The sequence below is a fragment of the Thalia democratica genome, chromosome 4 (genome assembly GCF_965202585.1).
Source record: "Thalia democratica chromosome 4, ktThaDemo2.hap1.1, whole genome shotgun sequence".
NCBI lineage: Eukaryota > Metazoa > Chordata > Thaliacea > Salpida > Salpidae > Thalia > Thalia democratica.
The window spans coordinates 61,007,829-61,025,580 of record NC_139168.1 but is presented as its reverse complement, the minus strand read 5'-3'; the positions used below and the strand labels follow the sequence as shown (position 1 = coordinate 61,025,580).

The following is a 17,752-nucleotide window of genomic DNA, read 5'->3' as shown; positions in this document are numbered from 1 at the left end:
ATGTGTTTTAAATATTTAATTTTTGCAGAATTATTAAACAAACTTTCACTATGCTAAGAGTACTAAACCAAGCATCATTACAACTCAAAAGGGGATTTCATCTCAACCAAGCCATTTTGGCCAAACCAAAGAAGATGAAAGCCCCAAAAGGCACAAAAGGAGCAAAAGGTAAAGTTGTCCAGGAACCGCCACCAGTTGAGGACGCACAACTGTTAGTAACCAGATGCTGTGGGTTGAACAAGTTCATTGAAGGGGAAGACCCTGTTTTGAAGCCAAAAGAGGAGTACCCAGAGTGGTTGTGGAGCCTCCATGTTGGCAAGCCCAAAACTTACGAGGAGATGGACCCTAATGATAAGGAGTACTGGTATGCGTTGAGGGATGCTAGGGAGAAACACATGAAGGCAGCGGAGAAGAGTAAAAAAGGTTTTTATTCTGGCTTGAGAGAGCATGAACTTGAATTTCAGTCGAGGTTGCAGAGAAGAGTTTAGACTATTTTTGGGATTGATTACAACTAGTCTGACTCTTTATTTTTGTTAGTATGAATAAGTAATAAACTGAGAGCATAGTTTAAATTACGTTTGAGATTTAATTTATAACTTACCTGATTGTATTGATGTATCTAAAATAGGGAAATATTTATTAGTTGTTGATGTTTAAATTTTTTTATTTATAAAAAAATGTATTTATATATGACACTAGCTTGCTTTCTTTAAACAATGTTTTTTCAATTGATTTGCTGTTTTTTTAGAAAAGTAATGTAATAACTTATACTTTATTGTAAAAAGTTACTATATTTACAGAGTTTTGAACACTAAACTTTCAAACGGACAAATAATTCAATCTTAATGTTTTGGTATACCCTGAAATTAATAAATACTGAATAAGTACAGTAATTAATTTGATACCGCTAAACAAATGTTGTGTGTGCTAAATAAAATGCATCAAGAGAATATAAAATGATAGTACTTTTAGAACTGCTACTCCTCAATCAGGTTAATTTAGTTAACTTATGCAATTGTGTAAGTAAAACTCTTGTTGTTATAAGATAGTTTAAAACTTAAATATTTTTTTTTTTAAACTCAGGTTAGATTCTATTACAATTAAAATATACTTGCATAATCTTGTTTTTCAAATTCTGCTAAATTCGTAAAAAATGTTATATACTTTATTTTTGTTTTGTTAAGCTTCAATTACTAAACTATTTAATTTGTCTTCTAATTAGCACTAGACAGGGTTTTACTACACTAAGTAAGTTAGCTATACTTGTCATGTTTATAGTCTAGTTTTACAAAAATTAAGACAATACTTGAAATGTAGAAGAGAATTTAAAACAAAAAAGTACTAGAGAATAAAATAAATAATGAAGATTAGAATAACCTGTTCTTAATCCTTTTTTTTTATTAAGGGTCTACTTATCAAACATTGCTTATTTTTTACTTACTCTCTTGCTGATGATAGAGCATTAATTATGATTTAGTCATATTTTTGCTCATTAAATTACTTAAAACAAACCACCAGGTTGCCTCACATTTAGCCTGGTATTTAGACTTTGAGTTGCTTATTATTTTTTATTTGAGAAACTCATGCTAGTTATTTGTTTGATTTTAGATGAAATTGATTTTATTATATATAAATATTTGGTGTTTTGTTTATTTAAGTTGTTTTCTATAATTTATTTTTATATTTATTTTACAGTATTGATTAAAATATTCAGGTAAAGTTTAAAGATTAAAAAAATATTTACTGAATTAATTAACTTTATTTGTTGTCTATAAGTTTAAATACACAATTCTGAACAGAGTACTGTTGAATATAGATAAAAAAATTTACATGCTTACTAACAGGTCAGCATATAAATATTTGTTATAAATTGGGTTTCCAAAAATCTGGAATCCTGGAAAACCGAAATTTTGAATAAAACCCACTTAAAACCTATAGTTTTAAACGAATTTACATGTAAATTATTGAAATTTTTTTAAGATACGAATAATATATCATATTTAATTTTGAAACTATTTAAATTTTTATTTATGTACTATAAAACACTTATAAAGTAAACTTAGTAAACAGTTTAGTGTCTTTCAATTATTTTTTTTATAATTTAAAACAGTTTACTTTACTTTAAATTTAATTTTATAAAATAACTTGTACTTTCAAAAACCTAAAAGAAATTAAAAAAAACCTGAAAAATATAGAAAAAAACTTTTGGAAATCTTCGATAAATTTTTAATGTTTTTAACTATAAGCGTTAAAGAAGATATTTTAAATTTTTTCCAGGTAAATAAAAAATTAAGATTAGGTATATCAAAGTCTAAGATAAAGAAGTTTTTCTAACAATATTTTAAAAGGTTATATTAATAAACTTAGGCGGACTCAGGCTAGTTATCCATTCAGGCTAGTATTTTGTATCCATTCAGACCAGTTTTTAGTCACTCAGGCTAGCATTTTTTCTCAAAGAGAGGCAACTGTGATTTAAGATCATCAGGTTGCACTTGTAAACAGTAAATAAAAAAGTTAAAACTACACAAAATAAGCACATACTGATTAATCACTAAACAAAAGTGGAAATGTTAATATTGAATTTTATGTCAGTCTACAAAATCTTATTTCAATCAAATTATTTCAGTATTTCATTTTAACCTACTTTATTTTCAAGTCAATGTTCTGCATTTTTCATTCCATTTAGTTTTAAATTTGATGCCAAATTTCTGAATTTATTAATTAAGTAGAAAAAAATTGATATAATTGATGATACTCCTATAAGAGGGGTATGTAAAAGTTTTTTATTACCCCTTAAAAATGATCTAAATTTACCCCGAATATACAAGATTCTGTTTAGTTTTGAGGAAAGTAAAACTAAGTTTTATGAACGTTAAGCTTATTGTTTATAAAAATCAAATTTTTATAGAGTTTATTTACTTAAAAAACTACAGTTATAAATTTAAAAGACATTTAATAAACAATAATTTACATAACTTGTAATAAAGAAAATGTATCCCCTAAAACAAGGAAATTTACCCCAGGTTAAGAATTGCTGGTCTTAATTGTGTTTAAAGCTTAAAAGTTTCTGATTCAAGTTTAAGTAAATGCTGTTTAGGTGGAGAAATTGTTTTAAGTTTAAACAAATCAATACAAAGAAATTTAAATAAAAGAAAAATATTATAAACCATATAAGCATTTTAATATCCTGACTGCTAATATTTTACTGTTTATGTATGCTTAAATAATGTTGTGGCTATTAGAAATATTATAACTATAGTTTTAAAGTAGTTAAAATGACAAATTTAGGCTTTATTTGGGAACTTTTTTTAATAATTTATTGAATAACTCCAATTTATAAGATAAAGTATTTTACATGCTAAATATTGTAGATTTATCTATTGCTTTCAAAATTAAGTTTACCTGAAATTTTTATAAATTAAATTACTTTAACTATTTTAAGTTATAAAGTAAACCTTATTCATTTTATTATTACTTGTGACAACTTATGCCAATAATTATTTTTTAGGAAAATAAGTAGAACAACTGTTTAACATTAAGTAAAAAAAAATTCCAATGTATAACGCTGAACTCAATGTACTAATAATATAATTTTTTTTTTGGTCTTTGTTGTAGAAGTTTATTCAAAGTTTGAATATTTTTTAATATTCTTTGGAATTCAAAGTAACTGTTAAAGTGTAACAGGTCAAAATTAGAGAATAAAATACTTATTAAAAATATATCACTTACTTTTTACAAGCAAATCGTTTTGTACTAATAGAATCTTTTTTCAATAAAGTTTTGATCATCAAACTACATTTTTTTTGTAAACTCAGACCTATGTTTTGTTATATTGAATTTTATAAGTCAGTTGTAACCAAATAAAATTGCAATACAATCAGTTTATCATGTTCTACCATGAAGTTACTTTTTGTTGCTTTAATGCCATAGTTTATCAAGGGCTGTTGTTTGATCAAAACTTAATGTTAACTTGAGCTCGTCTCACGGCAATATCTAACTTCTAAGACTTTAATACAATCTTTTATTTTTTAGGGATGCTATAACTTTTAACTGTCTTTGTTAACTGTTTGACTGTCCATTTCTATTTAGCAGACAAATCTTTTATTACAATAACTTTATTACACTACATTTTTTTCTACTACTCAAGTTAAAAATAAATATTTTTCTTACTAATTCAAACAAAACGTTTTAATCAAATTAATTCTTTTAAATGCTACTTTTTGTATTCAGTTTAGTCTTTACTGGAACAAAATGTTTAATAGAAATGTAAGTTTTGAGAAAACAGTGAGTAACTTAGTTTTTAAAAGTAAATGACTTTTGACACATGTAATCAAAGTGTTTATGAATGTTGTTCAGTTTTTGTGCATTTAATTACTTTTATATCATAGTGGTACCTTCTAATAAATACTACGTTTGAATTGATTTTTGAAAATAATTATTTAAAACTCTTTTAACATAAAACAGCTTATATTAGCACAAAATAGTTTACCAACTCAGATTTTATTTATTTATAAAATCTAGCTAGTTTTAATTTGTTATATGACAAAAGTTGATCACATTTGGTTTAGTTACAAAGTTTTTTTCTGAGTGGACTAATGTTCCAGTAGTTATATATATGTTTTATGGTGTTAAATATCATTTAGTAGATTTAAATTAATACTTATTCCCTAGAATTGCTTTAAAGTTTTGGTTTTTAATACTAGAAAAGTAATAATATTTTTTACAGTAGGTTTAATGATGAAATAAAATGTAATGAGTCACAGCCAGTTTTTTCCTAAAACAATTAAATCTTATGTTATGCCTCAGTAAATCTAGTTTATCTAACCCTATTTTTTATTCTCACCACTAGCAGTGTATAATGTTTTTTAGTCTTCCTAGGTAATAATAATAGCGTTGATTAATAAAATCAGGGTTGCCACAATTTCAGAAATAACAGAAAGGCAAAAGTGAGGCAAAAATAGGGGTTTTCGAACAAAGTCAGGAAAAGTCGGGAAATGTGATATAAACATGCTCTTAATAAAAAAGTTTATTATCACTAAAACCTGCAATTTACTAGTGTTGTCCTTTTAAAATTTTTGATTTTGCAATTCATCTTTTTTTCAGGATCTAATTGAGTTTTTGGAAGATATTAAAATCTTTATTAATCTCACGTGTGTATTTACTATGTGGTAGTAAGTGAGTTTTTTTTTTACAAGCTGTTTAGTTAAAATTACTTGTACATAAAATAGTAATGTATCATATTTCTATAATGCTAGATCAAGTTCTAAAGTTTAAGTGGTGAAAGCAGCGGCAGAGTATCAAGTAGTAAGAGCAGTGGTAGTAATATAAGCCCATCAATAAGTTTTGTGAGTAAGTGATAAACCGCAAACACAAAATCTTATGGGCTTTACTCGCTGTCAACCACAATTACTCAGCCAATTCGTGTGACAAAGTGTCAGAGCTTAACAAAAAATGTATCCTGACAGTGTGATAGTCATGCCACATGGCCCGAACCAAATTGTCATATATAGCAAGTTTTGGCCTTGGACCACATTTCCAAAAAACCTTGCTGGAAGCAATAAACAGATTCAGGTGGTACAGTGTATCTTTTGATGAAAGTTAAAATGACATCATTAATAAAGCCAATGGTGCAATGGAAGTAAGATGATTGAGTTTAGAAAAAAAGTTTTTTTGAACTGTATAAAAATTAGATTTAAAACTTTGTATAGTTTTAAGTATTTAGTTATGTATTTTTGAATCGTTTTAATTAAAATTTAGATTTCAAAAAGTCGCAAAAAGTCAGAGTTTTTTTCAGTTCGATCATTGGCAACCCTGTAAAATGATAAACAAATTTGACATTATTTTGTTCTACAATATTAAAATTTAACTTTTTTAAAAATAAGTTTATGAGATAAAATGAGTATATGTTTTTATAAAGTATAATGAAAACTGATTGTAAAATAAAACCTTTATAATTAAAATTTTCAATATAGCTTAATAAAAGTGTATTAAGATAGTAGTGCAATTACGCTAAACATGACGAACAAATAACTCACACTTTATTTGAAGCAAGAGTGTTACTCTTAAGTCTTAACCTACTTATTTGATTAAGATTTAAAAGGTGAGTAAAAAAAATATTAAGGAAATCCTAAATAAAAAACTAGTAAATAAATATGGTCGATTTTCAACTTCTCATGAATTATTAGAAAAAAAACGCAACTATCAAAATAAAAATTAAATAGCTAATATTAATAAAATGAGTTTTAACTGTTCAAAATTAGAACAAGAATAAAATACAAGAAATGATAGAGTAAACTATAAAAATAAAAAATCATATGCACACTTCTAGCTTAATAAGTTTTCTAGAACAAGCCTTAAGTTTTAATACTAAAATTTGTTACAGAGACGCAGTTTACAAGTTCTTGCTTATGTGGGATAATATAAATTGAATACATGTTTAGACTGCTCTATTTGATATCAGCGTGATATGGAAAGGCAACACTTACAAATTGGGCTGCAACCTTGAAGGGCGACTTGAAAAGTGCGTCAATTTATACTAAGAACAAAACAGCAGAGTTTAATTTTTATGTATTCACTGGATTTATTAGTTCGAAGTTGAATGCTGGTTAAAATTTTTTATTATTATTAGACTTTATTTTTTATTTTGACATAACGATAACAATATAACTACTGTTGCTATTTATCAAAAACATATTGTTGTGCAATTCCGATGTTTTATTACGTTTTCTATTTATTAAGATTAAAATATTTTTAAATTATACTTATTTAGAACTTTATACTTGTTAAATCATGTTACAGTTGTTTATTTCAAAAAGTAATATAGTAGCACTTTCTATTTGTAAATGGTTTGTTTTGTAGATACTAACTAGTAAACGCGTGTAAACACTTCTAATTAAACTTTAATTTATTTAGCTGTGTATTGATTTTTATATATTAGTTTACCTGTATTTTTATGCATGTTTGCCGTTGAAATTTTTGAAATAAAAAATTTTTTGATGGAAGTTTGATTGTGTGATAAGTATATGTTTCGTCATAACTACTCTTTAAAAATACGATTAAAATTTTTGAGTGTTTGTTCTTGTAGAAATATGTCTAAGTTGTTTAAAAAAGCAATTTTGTACAATTTTTTCATTAAATATTTTCAAGATTTTTAATTTATTGTTTTACATTTTTGCTTTGTAAATTTGATATACTTTTTTTATGATATGAAAAATCAAAAAAGGTTTATGATATTTTTTTTTATCTACTTATTTTATAATTGATATCATAGATGTATACTGTAACTTAATTTTAACTTCATTTAATATTACAAAACTGTAGAGCTGATTATAATTGAAATATTTTTTAGGTTTTAAAGTTTTTGAAATAACACATTGTTCATAGCTCTGATAGTATGAACATAATCAAACTTCAGCTTAATAGTTCTGCGAAGTTGAATATTCTAAAAAGGCTATGTCCTTTGACACACCACAAACAAATAAGATTTTATGTGAGGTCGACAATCAACGAAAAAACTCCTAAATATTTATACGAAACCCAATCACCTTTATTATATACTAGCTCAAAAGAACACAGTTTAATAAAATCAAGCTTATCGAGGATTACTAATGTTTCAAGGTTCAGCACCTCTTCGAGGCAGAACAACTACAAAAACGAAGAAAACAAAGATAAGAACAACATGAATTTTGATAAGACCTTGATATACATGGGAATCTCTTTACTGCTGTTCGACTTCGTCTTCTTCAACGTTTACTACCACTTCAGAGATCAAAGCTACACTGTAACTTGGCCAGATTTCGCCAGGAGGGTTTTGCCCACGGGCGAGGTTGACAAAATTTACGTGTCGTCGCAGGACGTTGCCATAGCAAAGTTGCACCAGGACTCCGTGTACATTCAAGGGGAGAGACAGCGCAGACAGAGCAGCGAACCGAGGCTGATCGTGCTGCAAGGAGGGTTTGAAATGGGAGTTGTGCTGGAAAAGCTGGTCAGAGCCGAGGAAAAGAAAATGAACATAGATCCCGTTGATAGCTTGAAGGTAGAGTTTGCTGCGGAGAAAGTGACGAAAGAAAAAGACAATATTGTATCTGCAGAGAGATGGGATGCTCTGAAAAGTTTGGTTTGGATGTGCAATGGTTTGGTAGTTGCGTTCATGATTGCCATGAAATTTCAAACAATGAGCAACAAAAACTCTATGTTCTATCAAATATTTAAAAACTTGACTTCTAAGAACAACAAGCTTAAACAAGATATGAAGTCAGATCCTCAAAACGTGGTGTCCTCTCAAGCTACAAGAAACAAAGATACTGTAAAATTAGCAGACGTAGCAGGAGTTAGTGAGGCGAAACAAGAAGTAACAGAGTTCATCCATTTCCTCAAAGATCACTCTCAGTACACTGCATTGGGAGCTAAGATGCCGCGCGGATGCCTTTTAACTGGGCCGCCAGGTTGTGGAAAGACTCTGATGGCGAGAGCTATTGCCAACGAAGCAGGAGTTCCATTCATAGTGAAATCAGGCTCTGACTTTGTCGAGATGCTGGGGGGTCTTGGTGCGAAAAGAGTTCGAGAGTTGTTTGCTGAGGCGAGAAAAAAGTCACCATGCATAATTTTTATAGACGAAATTGATGCAATTGGAGCATCGAGAGAAAATGACGTAATGACTGCCAACAGGGAAAAATCGCAAACTCTCAATCAGTTGCTGGTAGAAATGGATGGCATGCTGAGTAAGAAGTTTGAAGTTGTGGTAATGGCTGCAACTAACCGCGCTGACATATTGGACAAGGCCCTCTTGCGTCCGGGCCGCTTTGACAGGACCATACAAATAGACCTGCCTACTTTGAAAGATCGTCAGGACATCTTGGAAGTTCACCTGTCCAAAATAAAGCTGGAAAACGAACCGATTGATTATTCTCCGAAACTAGCGTACATGACGCCCGGAATGAGCGGGGCTGAGCTTGCAAATATTTGCAACGAGGCCGCCATCTACGCGGCCCGAATCGGGGACAACCAGATCACGATGAAGCACCTCACTTATGCAATTGACCGTGTCATTGCGGGAGCGCCGAAATCTTCCACCTCGGTGTCGCCTCAGGAACGCAGGGTGGTTGCGGTGCACGAAGCAGGTCACGTGATCGTCGGCTGGATGCTGAAGCATTGCGACGCGTTGGCGAAAGTGACCATCGTGCCGAGAACAAAAGGAGCGCTGGGGTTTGCGCAAAACAACCCGACCGAGAGGATGCTGTACAGCCCCGAAGAGATCATGGACATAATGTGCATGGCTTTGGGAGGCAGAGCGGCCGAGGAGCTGGTCTTCAAAAAAATTACAAACGGAGCTCAGGACGACCTGAGGAAGGTGTCAGCGATGGCGTACGCGCAGGTTAAGCATTTTGGCTTCAGCGAAGCGGTGGGCGAGATCAGCTTTCCCCAGCAACAGTCAGGTTTCGCAGTGCGGCCGTACAGCGACGCGCTCGCCAAGCTGATCGACCAGGAATCTTCGAAACTGGTCAAAACGGCCTACGACAGAACGAAGAAGCTGCTGAAAGACAACGAGGGTCACCTGGTCAAACTTTCTGAGGAGCTGTTCAACCGCGAGACTCTGGATTACGACGACGTGAGCGAGTTGATTGGACAGCCGCCTCACGGAGACAAGAGACAAGTTCAAGAGATGCCAATGGCCCCGATGGCAAAAGATGAGAAGGAAAAATGAGTTTGTTTGTAAAAGTCAGATAATTTGAACAATGTTAGTGATGGTTAAAAGGTCGTATGAATGAGATAAAATGCTAAGTTATCTTTATTTATTAGATGTAATAAACATTAACGAAAAAATAATATTCAAATAATGATATTCAAAATAAATGTTGTATAAGTATAAGTTTTATTTTAACATTATTATTTATAGAATTACCTTGTTGGTTTTAGTACGATTTTAAAAACTATAATTAGGCAGTCAACGTTCAAATTAAAAACTTAATATTTTTTATAGCGAACAATTTTTGTAATAGTTTCAAAACTACTTTTTTTCATCATATACTTGGTGTTTTTTATTTTATTGTTAAATAAGTGTTTGAAACTAATCTTTTTTAGATACATATAAAGAACCTGAAAGTTATAGTAATCTGGCCCAAGTTCATACTTTTAAGACATACTTTTGTAACTGCATTTTATTGGCTTATAAATTATGAATGTTTCTGTTTTGTTATGTAAAGCATAACGTTAAATCGAAAAAGTTTTAAGGTAATCAATTCTTTCTAAATAGTAATTTGGTTAAATAATTATAAACGAATATATATTACTCTATGACAAACGTTAAACTATAAGCAAGAATGACTTTCTATGAAATAGTTTTCAGCAATTTTAAAGTACAACATGGAAAAAGAAAACACAATAATATTAGAAGAGAATAATGATGATCTACAAAAAAGTACGCCTTCAGAATTATCAAAAGTTTCTGTAGATATTTATAACCAAGACATTGACAAAAATGAAGATCCTAAAAGTTAGCTAATGTTTATCTGTTGAAGACCAAAGTAGTTTTTATTGTTTCTGACCACGTATAATTTAGGTTTTATTTTCCGATTCATTTTCTATGCTAAACAGCTAAATTAAACATTGTCTTAAATTTCCGATCAAACGTTACTAGAAAATAAGCGATTTTTTTCGCAGAAATTGCTGAGTACACAGAGCTTCGTGATTTGAAATCTGGATTATTACCTGGACCTAAAAAGAAAGTAAGTGTAACTGTAAAGTTATTTTATTGCAAAGCACATTTTCCAAAAGCAAAACATGTAAAATGCGGTACACTTACAATTTCCATCTGATCAAGTCCCACCCGCGCACAGCTCCCACCTATTTTTTAGTTTTCCATATATATACATGTTTTTTTTTTGGTTTTTATTTAACTATTTTATTATTTATTTTTGTTTTTCACTGTTTCCCCAATCTTTACGCTTGTTCGGTAAGTTGATCTCGGATTTGATCGGGTGGGAATTGTGCGCAGGTAGGAAATTATCGCGGGTTGGAACTGAGCGGTTCCTGTAAAACCCTTATCATCAAATTATGTTATAACAGTTAACTTTGTCTATAAGCAACTTGCCTATGTTTTTAGCACAATAAATAACTTAAAAACTAACAAAAACACACCTTATTTCAAAAAAGTCTCCGGACTATCATAAAACATATTTTTTTTTATTGAAGACATAAATTCTAGATGGCACTGTTGGTAGCCTACTGTGGTGAGAACTACTACGGACTTCAGATGAATAGAAGTGATCAATCATTGAAAACCATCGAAAGAGAGTTCTTTCTCGCTGTAACTAAATCCAAGCTGGTTTTGCCCAACTGCGCTACCGAACCTTCGAAAATGAGCTATAAGTGTGCATCAAGAACTGACAAGGTAAGTGATTGTTTTTTTATCAGTTTTTTTTTTGTAAAATGAAGCTACTTTTTTCTAGTTTGTTTTAAATAGTTGTGTTTAAAATAGTTGCTGTATATCATTTTTTAAGACAAACCCAGGATAGTTATCTGATTAAAAAACTTAGAGTAGGTGTAAATAAAATTAAATTTTGTTTTTACAATAACAAAACTTTAAAATCAGTTTTATAAAACTTTAAAGTAATACTCATAATTTTAGGCTCACTTATACAAATCAGTAGTTGTTTAAAATCACAGAATGATACAACGAATGATATGTTACAAAAAATATCAATAATAACCAAAGTAGAACAAAAAAAAAAGCTTCGATGCTTACAAAAACACATGTTATGCAGACTGTTTGCAAATTTGCAATCTTTAATAAACTCTTACTATACAAGTTAAAGATTTTTATACAGTATGCCTACTTATTAAAAATTTTAATCAGTTGAAAAGATAGAAAAGTAAATAATCCGTTTGTCAAAGTTTGTTCTCGAAACAACAACTGAAAGTAAATAAATAACTCTATTTTTACGTTCTGTTATATCTTAAAATTTTTAAATCACTATCATTAGTATCAGAATTTCAGGTGTTATTTGCTAGCCGTAATATTGTTAACATAACAAACTGAATTTGGTAATAATTTTTTTTATATAAGTTAAGATTAATAAAAACAAGTTATGAATAAAACAAAAAAAAAGTGTATGTATAACCACTGTGATTTTTAATTCAGAAAAAGTTGTAGAATACCAAGTCACTGTGAAAAAGATATTATAAAACTTTAACTTATAAAGTTAGCTAAATTATGAAAACCTAAAGTTATATAACTTTATTCATTTATATAATTATTTAGTTACTTACTAAGAGTTGTATGTGAGAAACTACAACTGAAATAAAAAACGCTCATTCCTAAACTAAGTTATTTAAAGCAATTTGTTCTAAAATTGTCTTAAGAAACAATTGTAAACATCAACATTTTTATAGGGAGTTTCTACTTGTGGCTTGATAATGTCATTGAAAATGGTGCACCATGATGATATCCCGACCTTAATTAACAAACATTTACCCAGCGAAATAAGAGTTTTCGGTTTGTTATTTTTTACAAATATATAGTTAAAACGAGTAATTTTTAAAACTATTCAAATTTGTTTCAGCTGCTCATAAAAAGTTTAATAGTTAGGACTGTTTTAGAAGTTATGAAGTATAAGATTTTGTAGACTATTTTTTTACAAAAATGTTGATAGTGATTTTATTGTAGTTTTATTTATCAAAATAATTTAATTTCTAATAAAATTGTTAATATTTTAAGTTAAAAAATTATTAAAGTTAAAAAAAGGTTTTATTAAAACTACTCTATTAATTTTAAAATAATTACTGCTATAACAAACTTAGTTTTGTGTCTAAAGTAAGCTTTTATATAATTTTTTTTTTTGAAAACAAAATTTCTAATGTTTTCACAGACTTAACTATATATGAACTATATTTGAATTTTCAAAAATTTGTTTAAAGGTGCAAAAAGAACAACAAAACATTTCAACGCACAAAAGAAAGCTAGTGGTAGAACTTATACCTACACTTGTCCTACGTTTGCTTTTAGTAACTCTCCTGATTTTTCCTACAGAATAACTGATGGTTTGATTTTTTTAGATGTGCTTATGATTTAATTTTTAAAAATTATTCTATTTACATTCAATTTATATACCTAACAATAGATGTTTGAGTTAATTTATACAATTAATGTCTCAAATAATTTCCCATAACTAAAAAGTCTGCAGTAGTTTTCACACAAAGTATAGTTTAATTCTTAATACAAGTATGGTTGATTATAAAATAAAGATAAAAAGTATCTGAAACATCAAAATATATTATAACATTCAGCTTAATTACAATTAGTCTTTTTATGGTATGAAAAGCTGTATTCGTGTTAAATAAGCTGTTGTTATGATCACTGTTTCTAATCATACATTATAAAATGCATTAAGAAAATTACTAGTATTGTTGTTTTCTTAAAGTTTTAAAATATACAACATTTGATTTTTATTTTCTATTCAGGTAAAATTTTAGTGTTATTATTAAACTAAATTTTGTATCAATTTTTTTTTTTACATTTTAACAAAATCCAAGCTAACAGAAACTAAGGTTAATGAAAACTATGCGTGTAAAAGTCTTCTCATTAAGTTTCTACTTGAATGTAAGTTGTCGTTATTGCTCATAGCTGAAACTTTATAAACTTTGTATAAAAATCCAAACAGAGAAGTTGTCACAAGTGAACGAATTACTGCAGCGCTACATCGGCACCCACTCCTTTCACAACTTCACCAGCGGCAAGACCATGGGAGAAATGAGTGCGAACCGCTACATAATAAGCTTCACTCACACCGAGCCCTTTGTGCACCAAGACATAGAGTTTGTCACGTTCAAGCTCAAAGTCGGTTGCTCGGTAATTTTTTCACGTGTTTTGAAGACACCATTATGACGTATTTAAACTTTTACAGGGTCAGAGCTTCATGATTCACCAAATCAGAAAGATGATGGGTCTGGTCATCAGTATTGCGAGCGGGCACGCCCCGCAAGAACACATGGACAGGGCTTTTAACATGGCCAGGGCAGATGTCCCAATAGCTCCTGGACACGGTAAAAAAATTTAGTTTGTAATAATAAAATATCATTTACCATTTTTCAATTAGTTTGAATTTATCAGTTACCTTATTATTTTTCAGAGAAAAAAGGAAATAATCTTAAAAAAACTAACTTTTTTCTTTTGTTTCTAAATTAATCATGTTGAAATACAATTATTTGGTTTTTAAGTATTTAAATTGTGTTCAATTACAAAGGATCAATACCACTGACACGTAGTTTTCCTTTTATTTCCATCGCAACACTTAGTCATGCTAAAAAATTAAATCGTTGGTAGCTCAACATACTTCCATATAACTTTCACACAATATGTCTTGATACTTGTAATTGTAGGCTTGGTGTTGGAGCAAGTTCACTTTGATGCTTACAACAGGGAATACTCTAAAATATACGGAAGTCTCGACTTCGACGAGTGCTCAAGCATGCGACAAGATTTTCTCAGGAGTAAAATTATGCCAACTATATACAGGTGTGTTTGTTGTTTGAGTATAGATATAGTAGTATTTAACTATTTAAAGTATAACTTTGATGTTATAGTTTTTGTTTTACAAACGGTACAAACAGATATAATCGTTTAATTCATAATGTATTACGGTTATTACTAGTTTGGCCAAAGTATTCAGCTTAACATTAAATATATTTTATACCAATATTTAGTTAATTTCTTTTAAAAAGGAAATATATCACTCAAAAATCTATACAAGTACAATGTAAAAGCTTTAACTGAAAAAATATCTTCTAACTTTATGTTTTACATTTTATTTTTATCTATTTATAATAATTGTTTTGCAATGCATAGTTTTATGATTAAAAGCGATTTGTTTTAGCGATTTAGGTAAAAATAGTGAACTATTTTTCAACTTTAAAAAAAAGTCAGCTTAAGTCTATTTAAATAGAAATCTATAAGTTAGTTCAAGTCATTAGTTAAATAGACAACTGATAATTTTATTTTCTTTCTTATATACTTAAACTTCTACAATAAGTATTTAACAATAACTGCAAATTAAGTAACTTCTGAAACTTTTTCTTAAAATTTATTTATTTTTAAGAATTTAATAAAAGTTTGATATTCAAAGAAAAATAACTTGATAACAGTAAAACTTCAGACTGGAAATTTTTACTATGATTTTATAAACTTATTAATAATTCACAATAAATATTTTTTTGTAATTTATATAGGAAAGAAATAGAGGAAAATGGTATGAAATTTTGGTGGGAAACTTTAAAAAACCACGACTTTACTGAAGAGGGTGGGTTCAATAACAAAAGGTTGCAACAAGTGAGTGAAATTAGAATAATTGTTTGAATACATCATTAAAAGTAATGATTATATACTTTTACAATTGTATACATAAGAACTTAATTTTTGCTGTAAAATTGTGTAATACTTAAATTGAAAATAAAGATTAAAAAAGATGAATTTCATTTTATAGTATTAAAAAAGTTCTGCAAGTTTTTAGTTAGGAATCAGAGTTGGTTTTAACATTAAACAACATCTAGCTACTATTTTTGATGAATTAAATATATATGTACTTTATTATAACAAGGTTTACTAATTTTTTTTTTTAAACAATAGAAAATTATTTAACAACAAATCATCAAATTTGTTACTAATCAATTAACTTGTAAAGCTAAATTTTTTCATAGCCAAAAAGAACAATAGCAACAACTGAAGAATCTTCGCAAGATCAAACATCTCCAAAAAAACTAAAATCTTCCTAGCTTAATTAATTTAAATGTTTCATTCCTTAGTAGTTTATTAATATTTTAGAAAATTAGTTTAGTTAAAATTTATAGTATTAAAACTTTTAAAATTGAGTCGATTCAAACATTGTAAAAAAATGTTAGAAGTAAGTTTTTCATTTTACTTATACGTTTAGTAATTATCAGGGTTGCCACTTTACCTGGAAACCTGGAAAAACCTGGAATTTGACAATTTAGGCAAAAAACCTGGAATTTTAGAAGTTTTGAAAAAAAAACCTGGAATTTTGAACAAAAATCACTAAAAAAACTTGGAAAAAACTGGAATTTTAACGATTTTCACATATTCAGTAGTAAAATTTTGATTTGACTTGAAAATTCTATAATAAAAATAAAAAAAAAATTGTAGTTATAATTTTTTTTTTTTAAAACATACTTAAAGTAGCTTTACATTATGTTTTTAATGTTTTTATACTTTTTAACACAATTTCTTATCTTAAACTAAACTTTAAACTAAAAATAGACCCGAAAATGTGTACTTAAAAAAACCTGGAAGAAGTTTGGAAAACCTGGAAAGTAGCTTTACATTATGTTTTTAATGTTTTTATACTTTTTAACACAGTTTCTTATCTTAAACTAAACTTTAAACTAAAAATAGACCCGAAAATGTGTACTTAAAAAAACCTGGAAGAAATTTGGAAAACCTGGAAAAATTTTTGATAAAACAAGTGGCAACCCTAAATTATAATAAAAAACTTAAAGTTTAAGTTTGTAAAGTATATATTACTTGCGTTTTGTTTATCAAATTTATTTTAGTAAAATATAAGTAGTTAAATGGTTATATAGTTTTTAAATATTCGTTATATGTCAAAAGTTTAGTGATGCGTCACTCTATGTTTTTTCACTCGCAGATGTTTAGCTTTTTAAATAAAAACATCTCATGAAGGTATTTACTTTAAGTTTTTAACCAAATGGGTTATTTTAATGTTGGTTTATGTTTATGTCTTAACTACGTGGTCTCCAGTAACTTACTATCTGCTATACTTACGAGTAGAAGTTACAAAACTATTTCCCAAGTTATGAATAAAACACACCTTGAATAAATGCATTTTTTTACATTGCTTTCATTGTTTTGAATATCAAGTATATAGAGTAAGTCAACAAAAAAACTATTTGTGATGCAACTTAAATAGTGTTTACTTCAAGAGAAAATTAAGAGCAAGAGAAAATCGAAAACGTCTGCTGCAATGATTTATGCCTAATGTATAGTTATAATATATTATATACTCATCGGAATTAGAGAAAAAAGATTCGAGGTAAACCTTTTTCAAACAGACAGTTCTAGCGTGATTATGTAGTTACAGTTATTCAGAAACTATTGTTTTTATAGTTTATTGTAGAGCACTTATTTCAAATATGTAAATCTCATTTTAGGTTAAACATTTCTTAAAATGAAAGTCACTTAGATAGTTTATTTACAGCAGAATAAGTTGTTAACTCCAGTCATTCAGTATTTTTGTAATTATCTAAAAATATGGCTCGATACTTATGTAAGACGTGTAAGAAAGGCTTTTTCATTTCTAAATTTTTTTTTTTTAAGATTAATTCATAAGTTTTTTTAAAGTAGTTAATATTTGAAATATCATTTATGTATTTATATTTCAATCATTAAGTTTAAAAAATAGGTATATTTATGATAAGTCTATATTTCTTTTGCTGTTTTCGTTAAATTTCATTGTATTCTACAGAAGATAAGTAAGTTTTTAAATAAAAAACATCTAAATGCACTAAAAGAACTTTCTCAAAATATCAGTGTTAAGTGAGCAAATAGCAATACAACTCAAATTGTAAGTTATATTAAATTTTAATTATTTATACTTTAGAATTTTATTTTACTTCTCGCACTTGGTTCTTGTTATCATTTTTAATTAACTCCATATTATTATTGCAAGTTATAAAATATTTTCTAATTATATTGCTGGATAATTAATAGAAATAGCAATATAAA

General features: G+C 28.4%; 3 protein-coding genes across 4 annotated transcripts; all 3 read left to right on the top strand.

Annotated features, from left to right (window-relative positions):
• Positions 1-32: 32 nt before the first annotated feature.
• LOC145835158 (large ribosomal subunit protein mL54-like) lies at positions 33-795 on the top strand. Its single transcript, XM_082942710.1, has one exon. It carries the CDS (start codon positions 51-53, stop codon positions 486-488), a length of 438 nt encoding a protein of 145 aa, XP_082798836.1. The 5' UTR covers positions 33-50; the 3' UTR covers positions 489-795.
• A 9-nt stretch (positions 796-804) lies between these two features.
• On the top strand, positions 805-10,224 carry LOC145835155 (mitochondrial inner membrane m-AAA protease component paraplegin-like). Of its 2 annotated transcripts, none has more exons than XM_082942707.1 (3): positions 805-992; positions 6,383-6,520; positions 7,349-10,224. In XM_082942707.1, the coding sequence occupies exon 3, from the start codon at positions 7,394-7,396 to the stop codon at positions 9,701-9,703; it is 2,310 nt and encodes a 769-aa protein (XP_082798833.1). In that variant the 5' UTR covers positions 805-992; positions 6,383-6,520; positions 7,349-7,393; the 3' UTR covers positions 9,704-10,224. The 2 variants fall into 2 exon arrangements, with proteins under 2 accessions (XP_082798833.1, XP_082798834.1); XM_082942708.1 differs by lacking the exon at positions 805-992 and adding an exon at positions 5,971-6,100.
• LOC145835156 (pseudouridylate synthase 1 homolog) lies at positions 10,143-16,678 on the top strand. The gene is made up of 11 exons (XM_082942709.1): positions 10,143-10,230; positions 10,339-10,492; positions 10,660-10,724; positions 11,204-11,389; positions 12,391-12,493; positions 12,916-13,038; positions 13,659-13,834; positions 13,902-14,040; positions 14,377-14,512; positions 15,223-15,322; positions 15,691-16,678. Exons 2-11 carry the CDS (start codon positions 10,363-10,365, stop codon positions 15,763-15,765), a joined length of 1,233 nt encoding a protein of 410 aa, XP_082798835.1. The 5' UTR covers positions 10,143-10,230; positions 10,339-10,362; the 3' UTR covers positions 15,766-16,678.
• The last annotated feature ends 1,074 nt before the right edge of the window (positions 16,679-17,752 follow it).

What these genes read in the sequence shown, in the direction of transcription:
- LOC145835158 (XM_082942710.1), top strand. Translation starts at nt 51, where the DNA reads ATGCTAAGAGTACTAAACCAAGCATCATTACAACTCAAAAGGGGATTT.
- LOC145835155 (XM_082942707.1), top strand. Translation starts at nt 7,394, where the DNA reads ATGAACATAATCAAACTTCAGCTTAATAGTTCTGCGAAGTTGAATATT.
- LOC145835156 (XM_082942709.1), top strand. Translation starts at nt 10,363, where the DNA reads ATGGAAAAAGAAAACACAATAATATTAGAAGAGAATAATGATGATCTA. An exon ending in TTCCTACAGAATAACTGATG is followed by an intron (nt 13,039 to 13,658) that starts GTTTGATTTTTT and finishes AAATCCAAACAG; the next exon opens with AGAAGTTGTCACAAGTGAAC. An exon ending in ATAACAAAAGGTTGCAACAA is followed by an intron (nt 15,323 to 15,690) that starts GTGAGTGAAATT and finishes ATTTTTTCATAG; the next exon opens with CCAAAAAGAACAATAGCAAC.